Source organism: Poecilia formosa, unplaced genomic scaffold (genome assembly GCF_000485575.1).
Source record: "Poecilia formosa unplaced genomic scaffold, Poecilia_formosa-5.1.2 Scaffold256, whole genome shotgun sequence".
In the NCBI taxonomy this organism is placed as follows: Eukaryota; Metazoa; Chordata; class Actinopteri; order Cyprinodontiformes; family Poeciliidae; genus Poecilia; species Poecilia formosa.
The window spans coordinates 79,411-90,317 of record NW_006800195.1 but is presented as its reverse complement, the minus strand read 5'-3'; the positions used below and the strand labels follow the sequence as shown (position 1 = coordinate 90,317).

The following is a 10,907-nucleotide window of genomic DNA, read 5'->3' as shown; positions in this document are numbered from 1 at the left end:
CGCTAACGATTCACTGTGGATGTTTCCAATTTATTGAAAAAATATCCTCACAGAGATAACATTGACAAAATGTTAAAAGACAAGGCCAAAGACTTGATTCAAACCGATGAGCGTCGTTTACCGACATCCTAAATGCTTTGGCGTTACTGGAACTTTGTTGCCATGATGACGGCATCCTGAGCCAGACTCCCGTCCACGGGAACGTGTTCGAAGGAGCCGAGTTTAGAGTAAAAGTCGAGCATCCTCCGGTCGCTCTGCCTCAGCTCGCAGAAAACTCCTCTGGAGCCTGAAGGTCAAACAGAACAATCTTTGATCAAATACACCGGGAGTAAATTAAAAAATAATTTAATTTCAAGAGTGGACGTTCCAATTAAGGTGAAGACGATCAGAGGCAGTAGCAGAACGACAACATGCTTTTACTGAAGTAAAAGTAAAAAGCAGCCATCCAAGAAATTACTCAAGAGTAAAACAGTATTTGGTAAAAAAAAAAAAAAAAAAAAAAAAAGACTATTCAAGTACTGTGTAACTGATTAAAACATCAATCATTTAATATCAAAAAATGACCTAAAATGAACCAAAATATAATGGTATGTTGAAATTCTAGTGTTTTAAAGGACCAAAATGAAAATCTAAAGCAAATGTACAAAAAAACAAAATAATTTTTTTTTCCCAAAACGATCTAATTCAATATAAAAGTTTAACAAAAAACTGCAGGTGTATGTCTGCTGACTTTTAAAGTTAAAACAAGCCAATTCTCCATTCAGCGAAGTTACCCGCAGTGAGACAGGAAGGAGAAGCGATTCTTCATACTGAAATTACTCAAGTAAAAAGTACAGCGTAATAATACTCCGACAAGTACATTTTTTTCCAGAAAGTTACTCCAGCGAACGCAACTAGTTACTACCCAACTCTGATCATGACTGATGTAAAGTAAAGCTGCAGGAACGGAGCTGGGCAGTTCCCCCCTGGGGTAAACCTTTTGTTTGAGTCTTACTGATCAGAGCTTTGAGTCGGGGCCACTTACCGCTGCTCCTGATGGAGGACAGCAGCTGAGCGACCATACGCCTGGCCGGGGATGGATCAGTGACCCGAGGCAGCACTTGGACCACAACCAGGGAGGGGTAATCCTTTAACAAGGTGTCGCTTCCTGGCCTCTGGAACCACAAGGCAACAGTCGGTCAAGACACACTTTGTTTATTTCCAAACAACTGTTGCAGAAACTAAAACAGGGATCTTAAGTTTTGACCACCTGCTCTGTGGCTGCAGCTTGTTTGGCATCGGTGAGTCCCAGGGCATATCCACAGACCCCGATGTCGTCCTCCACAACAAGAGCGCACTGCGGAGAGGGGGCGACGTCCCCCGAGGACAGGCTGTGGACGGCCAGCAGAGCACGTTAAGACACAGGTCGCAGGACAAGAGACATCTACAGCACAAACACTCATCACTGACGGCTAGTTGGCAACTCCACGCTGCTTTGTTTGTGGATATTTTATGATTTCAGACCTGGGGATGAATGGCTATCAAAATATCAGCCTGAAATGAAAAGCTAACAAAGAAAAAAAACAAAAAAACAATAAAACTGGGTAAAATGAAGAATGGAAGTATCCTTATGCAGAGAAGTACAAAGAAAAGGAGTGTTATTAATTCATCTATCTTCTCAAACATGAGCACTTCTTCATAAAAGGGAGAGAAAAGATTTTGTCCTAAATTCACATCTTTCAAAGTAAAGCTGGTACAGATTTAGGAAAACAAAATATAAAACTCCAATAAAAACAAAAATATCTGGGTTGGCTATTTTTTTTTTCCTAGTTTTTTTTAAAATGATCAAATCTTAAACTGAACTATATTTTATATCTAGTTTGAGAATATTTAGTCCTATTTCCCCCAAACCCTTCTCATTGATCTTACCAACCTTTTTACCCACAGGAAGTTTCCAACAGAGGAAACAAAAACACATATTTTTATTTGTTTTTGGTCTTTTTCTTACCTGTCACTGATGAGTTTAGGGCTTTGTTCCTCTCTTCTCTGCAACTCCTTAAAGATCTTCTGCACCTCAGCCTAACACAGAACAGTTTCCATGTTGGGTCACATTTTAAACAAAACCCAATCGGTGCCTCAGTGACGGACCTCACCTTGTCGCCGCTGCAGTAAGGACGCACGCAGTAGACTGCGGTCATGGGAGGCCGTTTAAACAGATCCCTGTTTCCATGTCCTGGGAGCATCCTCTGCAAATTCAAACTCGAACATTTTTACTTTGACTTTCTCCAACTTCAGTTCCCCTCATTTCCTGCAGGTGTTGAGTCATTACCAAATATTATTCTGGAAGAAGTCGCTACCCTGGTTTGGTTACCTGGAACTCTCCAGAGAGGCCTCCTCTGAAGCCCCACGGCTCCGGATCGTCGGTCAGCGTCTGAGCGGAGGGCTGATCCTGACCTCCTGTGGAAATAAACACACAATATGAACAACACGCTTCTCTTTAACAAACAGCAACTCGCCAGCTAACGTACGTTATTTTTATTTATTTATTTTTTATAATTTTGGTTAATTTTGATGACAGTGACTCACAGTTATTGAAAATAAAACAGCTTCCTTAAAACAGGTTTTATGCTATAGCCTATAATTATCATGGGGGAACTTGCAGAGTGAGCCATAAACAGCCACTGCTAAAACAGGCTGCCATTTCACAGTTTGGTGTCCAAGCAAAGTAATGAAATAAAGTTAAGTGAAAGGAAAACATTTGGTAACAAACACCCAGTACCTGCATTTAATCATATTTTCAAATTTACTGACACTCTTATTGAACAAATAGAGGATCAAATAGTGAAGCTAACAATCCAGTTTTGGGCGGTTTTAAGCATAATTGGATAAATCTAAATTCTCATCGTGATTTATCACAATAAATGATAAACGATACGATAAATGCCCAGCCCAATTTAAGCAGTATAAATATAAACATTTTAATCAACACAAATAAAAACTTGAATTATAATAATGTAATAAAAAAATATATGAAATATACGAGTGAGGTTTTTTAAAAAAAACAATAAAATAAACTTCTAATGACGTGAAACTTTTATAAATTTTGATCATTCTCATTATGCATCCTCGAACAGATAAAAGTTTTCCCACCGAGAGTCTTGACGTAGGCTCGAGCCAGTCCGACGCCGCTCTTGATGTCGCAGATGTAGTTGTAGAGGTCGTACAAAACACTGCGGTTCGGGGCGTTGGACAGACGGTTGAACATCTGCACCACCGCGTCGCACATGCTGTCGAACTTTCCTGCTCGGCCGCGCCACTGAAATCAAAAAGCAGTGATTTCATGAAGAGAACTAGGATGATCCAGGAAGTGTTTAATAGAAAACAACAACAACAAAAAAAAACCCTACCCTACCTCTTCCGTCTGCGCTGCGGCAGCCTCGCGGTGGGTCCTGAGCCAGTCCAGCTCCTCCAGCATGGTCCTGGCCGTGGCCCCGTGCTCGTACGGCAGGTAGAAGAGGTCCGACAGCAGGTTCAGGTCGTCCAGAGTCAGCGGCTCGGCCGTGTACAGCGGGTTCTCTCCCGGCCCGGGAACGTAGAGGCTCTCGGCCGCGTCCGTCTGCATGGGCTCCTCGTCCGGCTGAGGCGCTTTCCTGAGGCGAGCCGACCGACAAGCACCTGCAGGCATGAGTGGATCGGATTCCCGCCTCGTTGGTTTTTCTGAATTTTGAGTTAACGGAGGCCAACTCCGGCTGTGCTCTACCTCCCGGCTGATTGGCGCTCATCAACTCCTGCAGCCAGTCTGAGAGGGCCAGAGTCAGGGCTCCCTGAGGGCTGTAGCCTGGAGGCAGAAACAGACAAGGTCGCTCTCAGGGTCAAACCACGCTCCGTTATTTAACTGACGCACAGATGAAGCTCATTCAGATGATTAGATTAGAGACCAATCCAGACTTTTGTGGGGGTTTTTTTTCCACATTTATAACTTTCTTAAAAAGTTATGGATCTTAAAAGTGTCACTCTGAGCACAGTCACTCTACTTCCTCTTCTTCTGCAGACATTGCATGTACTAAAGAAGCCCCACAGGACCATAGTACCACTACCATGTTTTAATAAAGCATAAACCATAACTGCTGCCTGTTCTCCAAGGACAGTTTGTATCTCTATGTTTTTTGTGTGCAAATAGAAAAAGGGGGAGAGGGGGAAGCGCTTAGCTGCTCTGCTTGGAACGCCCTGAGAGCTGAACTAAAAATGTCAAAACGTGTTTCACTGAACGCTTTCCACGAAATTTTAAAACACCAACAGCAGTGACCGGTGTGTTTCAAATCTTGAATTGCCTCTACTTTTAAATTATTGTTGTCACAACTACTGCGCTTTATTGTGAAATTGTTCACTTTTATGTATTTTTAATGTCTATGTTTGACTACTTGTCTTGTCCACCATAACATTTGTTGGCAGATCATTCTTGCAAAAGAGGTTTGGAGCTCAATTGGCTTTTATCTGGTTAAATAAATGTTTTTTTTTTTTAAAAAAAGAGCAGTTTTAAAGTTAGACATTTAGCCCAGACAGCAAGACTCTCTCCGTTTCTGTACTCTTATTGGGCTGCAGGAGAATCTAATGAAAGCCTGAAGCTTCCTTCTCCCAAAAAAAAACAAAAAAACAAAAAACACATTTTATGAATACCTCAGTATTCAATCTTCCTTAAAAGAAAGGTGGTTCAGTCAAACCTCAACACTCGTCTCTAGTTTAGTATTTGGACACTACAACGAATAGTGCAAAATGTTAAGTTTTTTCCCTATAATTTTTCTACTCCTTAGTGGTTTTAATGAAGAAAAAGCTGATTATTTTTAAGGGTAACCAGAAACATCCCCCTCCTTTCGACACCGTAAACCAGGAGTATCCAGTTTTACCTTTAGATGCGACCCCCGTGCCCCTGCGTCTCACCCAAATACGAGACAAACAGCAGAACTCACCCATCTCCACATCACTTCCTCCTCCGGTAGCTGAAGATCTGCACCATGTTGCCAAAGTGTGGATGGCCACGAAGTTTAGGTAAAACTCACAGTTGGGGTTTGTGAGCACGCCTCTCAGTTTAGGAATCAGCTCAGTGGGTCGATCCTTCATGAAGACGGAGTAAAGCCCATCGTTAGCGAGCTCATACATTTACAGCAGAGCTGATTCTGCTGATGAACACCTTATATGGTCCCAGGAAGAGCCGCTGAGGATCATAGTCATTGGCGTGAATGTTGTCCCAGATGACCGGTGGCCTCTTCAGGACCGCCGTCACCTCCTCTATGGATTCAACTGAGATCTTGTTGGACACCACTTTCGGACCTGAGAAACGGCAACAAAACAAAAACTGAATAGATGGACCTGATCTCTGAAAACACGGAAGCAAACTGACTAGAGCCTCACCAGTCCACAGTATGTCGATCCCCGGCAGGAGTTTTTCCCCCACGGTCTGCAGATATGAGGACTGAGGCACGTTGGGGTTGCAGAAAGCAGCGCAGTAGTCTGGAGAGCCACAGCGAGTCAGGAGCAGGGGATAAAAACATCACATTTAAGCCTCGCTTGCTGCTTCAGAGCAACCTGACCTGTTGGGCAGAAGAGGAAGGTCTTGGCGTCTCTCAAGTGCTGGTACACCTCGTTGGTGACGGCCACCTGGGCGTGGGCGAAGGAGCTGAAGGCCTGCTTGTCCGCCGGACACATCTCGGTCTCGATGTCGTCAAAGAGCAAAGAGAAGGACCTGCAGCCGAACGCCTTCACCTGGAACGCAACATGATGGTTTAAACACGACCAGCAGGATGACCTCACCAAATCTGAACGACTTGTTGCCAATCACAAAAACAGGAGCTGCTGCACTGTGAATTTACCGACTGCACTTGTTTACAGTCTGATTAAATAAAAACTCGTTTTTTGCTTTTAAGCAGACGGTTGCAGAAATATATGTTGTTGATCTGCATACGGCCAGAGGATTGTGAACATAATTAGCTATTTAGTCTGCAAATTTGTAAAACTAAACAACTTCAACCAAGTAGATCAGGGGTGTCCAAATTTTTTTTGTCACACGGGCCAAAACTGTAGAGTCAAAAGTAGCTGTGGGCCGATAAGAAAAAAACATAAATAAATAAAAACCACAAACTGAAATCAAGGAATAAAAGTAGTTTTGTTTCCCTACAAAATGATTATTCATTGTAAATCCACTACAGCACCTTTTAAAAGTATTCACACCCCTTCATTGTCAAATTTTCTATTCCACCGTCAATATATTGTAGGTCTGCCTTTGGCCTCAGCTCCAGTGTATTTTTAAGGTTTGTCTTTGGAAGCTTTGCACATCTAGGGATTGAGGTTTTTGCTTGCTTTTCATTACAAATACCTTGAGCTGTGCAGACTGCCTGCAACCATTGTTTTTTTTTGTTGTTTTTTTCTCAAGCGTTACACCTTGAGATATTGGGACATTTTAACACAAATATGCTTCGATCTGAACCAGCTCAGTTCTCTGCCTTCAGGGTTGTCGACCTGCTGGAGGCGAAGCTAAAAACTCCAACTGGGTTTTCTTCCGTTGCCGACATGTTTTCAGCTCCGTCCTCCATGTTTGTGGTTGCAATATGAGAAACAAAAAAAACAAACTTTGAGCTGGAAGGACGTTTTAGGCACTGCGACTCAAAAGGCATAACGGCTGAAGGTTTTTACACCCACTCGTAAAGTAAATCCTCCGGGAACCATAAAGCTCGATACAGTCAGCAGTTTCATCTAGCCTGCTCCGCCATGCTGCGCCTCGGCTGTCAAAGTCCTACCTGGTCCAGCTTCCTCTTCAGAGCTGCCACCTCCCCGGGGTTGGAGAAGGTGATGTCCAGACCCGGAGAGATGGCGTAGATGAACTCAACCCGATTCTTTTCGGCTGCTGAAATCAGGGCCACCAGTTGCTCTAGGAGAAAGGGAAAAGGTGGAGGCGGGGTCGCTGATTTGTCTCGACAGTTTCCAACACAGATTGACTTTAACACACTTCCTGATAATGTCCAAAGGCGACAAGAGGCGTTTTTGTAAGAATAACGAGGCAGTAAAAACCTGAAGGATTATCCTGAGATTAGACGATAGATTCAGAGGGTTAAACATCAAACTTTAGTCTGAAACATCCTTGATAACAAGCAGCGATGCGCCAAGTTTAGCGTTTAAACATCGTCTCCACAGAGATAAAGGGACTTTGAATCAGGCCTGCAGCTGACCCTTGAAGATGGCTGCTTTCTATGTCTGGTAAATAATTTTTGTGTTGATGTGGCCATACATTTAGGGTCACTATCCTGCTGAAAGATCAAGTTGGTGCTCCATTTACAGCTAACTATCAGTAAAAGAGAAATAGGCCCGCAGCATCACAGGTCCTCCGCTGTACATTACACTGGGCATGAGGTGTTTTTCACAACCTCATTCTTGAAGATCAAAGCTGAGCTTTCAGGCAGCTGCAGCCCACCTGAAGTATTCATTGTGAGAAAGTTTAATCTGATCCTCTTGGTGTAAAGATTTAAAACTTTAAATAAAATAAAAGTTAAGCAAGCAGCCATTTTCTTGTAAAGACCAACACACTAATGAACCTTTTTCTTGTCTTGTCTTTCCCATTTTGAAGAGAAATTATGCATCTTCTGTAAGAGAAAGATGTGGATTTATAATTTAGAGTTTCTTGATATAAAAGCCTGCGATAAAGATGCTAAGTGTAGCATGAGTGAATTGAGAAATTTATAGAAAAACAAAAAATGTGTCAAGATGGGATTTTTCAGAATCGTCAGTTATTCTACTGCAATAGCAGCTTTGTTTAGGGGTTTTCACACACTTTTACCAGTTTCTCTAAATTGCCCTTAGTTATGAGGGCGTGTATCTGTGTCATACTAGTGACCAGTCCAGGGTGCACACCACCAGACCTCAATGGTAAGTGGGTACAGACAGTGGATGAATGCATGAGACTGACCTGCCTCCTCAGGAGAGTATAGTTCTCTCCAGTACATCCGGTGTTTGTAGTCGTCCTTGGGAGCGTACAGGTAGGTGTTCAGACCCCACTGGTGCTCCCTTTGGAAAACAAACATGATTAAATTACAGATTGCTCCGCAGATATGATGAGGTATGCATGGCTGACTCAGTGACACAAAATAATTACATCTTGCATTAAATGCAGTTTTAAATTTAATTATATGATAGAACAATGCATCATTATCCCTCAGCTGGGTCAGACATTAGAAAAGGGCTTATAGGGGCAATAGCCCAGGGCCACAATATCTAAGGAGACAACAAAGATGACTTTTTTAATTTAATTTGAAAATCATAAAAGTACAGTCAAATTTCTTTGGAAACAACATAAAGTTATTGGCTGGACTTGTACAGTACTAGCTCTTAATGTACTGTAATTTAATCTGGAAAATAAGTTTTCCTTAGTGAATCGGGGACCAAACAGCTCCAGCCCAGGGCCCACATCCTTGTAAATCCCGGCCCTGTCCCTCAGGATGAAAACTCTCCCTCCCCCAGCAGTGCTGTTTTAGTACACTCACCTTTTAAAGAGCTCTGTTCTCTGCTCCATAGTCCATGGCCGCCCATAAAACCCTGCATACAGCAAATCTAAGCTTTAATTCACCAGGATCAGGTGACCAGGAGGTAAATCTATGTTGACTTATTAGTCCGATAAATCTACGAGAGGAGTCTAATAAATACCAGGCTTGATCAATTATCTCACCTTCCACCACCCCACTGATGAAGGGTCTCTCGTCCCTGCCAGGTGTGGACATGTCCTCGGTGTAACACACAGCCGTCTCGCCTCTTGTTCAGATGGAGCTTAAGACGAAAATGGCATAGCTCTGCTCCCTAACCTTTGCTTTTATACACTGATTTATGACACCGTCTTATCGCAGCATGAATTAACAGACCTGCTTCACCCAGCTGTACGGTTGCTGTGCAACTTCACACTCTAAAGTCTAAACCCGTCAACATCCGGTCTGAACGATAAACTCTCCTCTGCTCTTCCTTCTGCTCTTCCTTGACTCATAGCGACAGGTAACACTATGGCAAGCCGTTTTAACATAAATTCGGTTTCGTCTGACTATCCGAAATTACATTCCAGATATCTAGAAATGCATTTTGACTATACAAAACTACATTTTGACTATCCGGAATGGTAATTTAAGATATTTGTATTTACATTCTGACTAGCAAAAATAATAATTCAAGATATCTTCAATTACATTTTGACTAGTCAAAATTCCTTTCAAGATATCTCAAATGACGTCACTGGATCTGTCATTTGACGGGAGACATATGCGTAATTACGATTTAAGATATCTTCTACACAATTATGACTAGTCAAAATTACAATTTTAGATATCTGAATTAAGAATGACGTGGAAGCCCCTTTGTGGTGTCCAAACAGTTGCCTGCAGAATTTTACGTTTCCTGCACAAAATTGTCAGTAAATGCCACAAATTAGAAAGAGCTCGACAATGTTGGAAATGCGGACATAGTAAAACTTAATAAACTATAAGACTCCTTCTGATATCTGCAAAGAATTTCCTGTTTATTCATTTCCGACGCACTTAAAAACTGCTTTCAAAAGCTAAATGTTTTGCTTTCATTTTTATTTGATAGTACATAGCACTACATTGAGTAACTTTACTCCACATAATCTGCACCCCATTATTAATATATGGCTAAATATGAGGATTTTTAAAAACAGAAACAACAAAAAACAGGTACTCATAATGTTCCTGTTGCCTAGAATATATTGAAAATGATTTACAGATACTTTCTGCTTAGAAATCAGGCTATATATTTAATTAGGATTTAGTTTGCTATTACAATAGAATTGCTTTTGCATTTTTTCATGACAAAAGAAATACAATTTTTATGACCCAAAAATACTTGCCTTCAGTTTGGACACCCTTGGGCTGCAGTGTGAAGGAGCGTATTATATGTCTGAAGGGAACGATTGAAGCTGTAACAGTCTTACTGTGGCAAATAGACTGGATCATTCTGTCCTAGAAATCAGAAAGGAATTCAGATTTGGAGAGATGTCAACAACAATTATTAAACTGCTGTAAACACCCATACATCCAGATGTTGAAATGTCCCAGCTGTGGACGATTCCAGGAAACTTTGATAGTTTCCTGATAGAATCTATCAGGAGACTGATAGAATTTCAGCCAAAGACGAGCCAAGAGATCTGTGTCAACCAAAGAAGGAACTGGACTGGTTGAGAATCCCACATACACATACATGGACACATTTTAGTAGAAATACACCCTGCTCTCAGAGAGAGTTGGGGGTTTCTGTGAGAATGTTGAGAATATGATTTGTGTAATGCAGGAGAACCCAAAACCCTCCAACTCTGGCCCAAATAAAGCAGACATAAACAGAGTCCAGTGTGATGATTTGTTTTGTTAATAGCCACTTTTAACTCTCCAATATATTTCAAATATATGGAGGACTCATCAAGCCAAAATTGGATATAACTATAGAAAACATAACAGATTGATAAAGTAATTAATGTCCCAAATATTGCATCCAAAAGATTAAGAAGTTTCTCACATTATTTTATTTTACAGTGTGAAAAACGTTTATACATTTTTAATCATGTCCAACACCAATGATTAAACATTACCACTATTGTGTATTTTTCCATTTAACTTCCAATCTCATTGTTTTATTTTCATTTTTTATTTCCCCTTCAGAGCATTAACTTTTTCAGGAAAGCCAAAAACCGTCTCAAGTGAGTGTCAATTTTTTCTTCTGAAATAGAGAAAGTTATTTCCATCATCCATTTCTGATTCTTCAAAATGTGGCCAAAAGCACATTTCTGCACACAGATATCCCCACAGATGTCACCTGTCATTGATTGCATGACTTAGTACGATAGTATAATTTAAGTAATTGTATTTTATAATGTATTATTTCATATCTTC

General features: G+C 41.3%; 1 protein-coding gene across 1 annotated transcript; it reads right to left on the bottom strand.

The window, feature by feature from the left end:
* Positions 1-18: 18 nt before the first annotated feature.
* On the bottom strand, positions 19-8,983 carry ogal (O-GlcNAcase like). The gene is made up of 17 exons (XM_007570145.2): positions 8,690-8,983; positions 8,508-8,559; positions 7,934-8,031; positions 6,771-6,901; positions 5,568-5,739; positions 5,389-5,487; positions 5,168-5,307; positions 4,947-5,091; positions 3,740-3,817; positions 3,392-3,654; positions 3,130-3,295; positions 2,351-2,436; positions 2,133-2,225; positions 1,988-2,058; positions 1,250-1,370; positions 1,025-1,154; positions 19-286 (listed from the first exon to the last, which is right to left on the bottom strand). Exons 1-17 carry the CDS (start codon positions 8,739-8,741, stop codon positions 144-146), a joined length of 2,040 nt encoding a protein of 679 aa, XP_007570207.1. The 5' UTR covers positions 8,742-8,983; the 3' UTR covers positions 19-143.
* Between the last annotated feature and the right edge of the window lie 1,924 nt (positions 8,984-10,907).

Coding starts and splice junctions, on each gene's coding strand:
- ogal (XM_007570145.2), bottom strand. CDS start 8,741: ATGTCCACACCTGGCAGGGACGAGAGACCCTTCATCAGTGGGGTGGTG. Junction 5,488..5,567: donor CTTCCTCTTCTGCCCAACAG/GTCAGGTTGCTC, acceptor GTGGCTCTCCAG/ACTACTGCGCTGCTTTCTGC. Junction 3,296..3,391: donor CCGCAGCGCAGACGGAAGAG/GTAGGGTAGGGT, acceptor TTTTGATTTCAG/TGGCGCGGCCGAGCAGGAAA.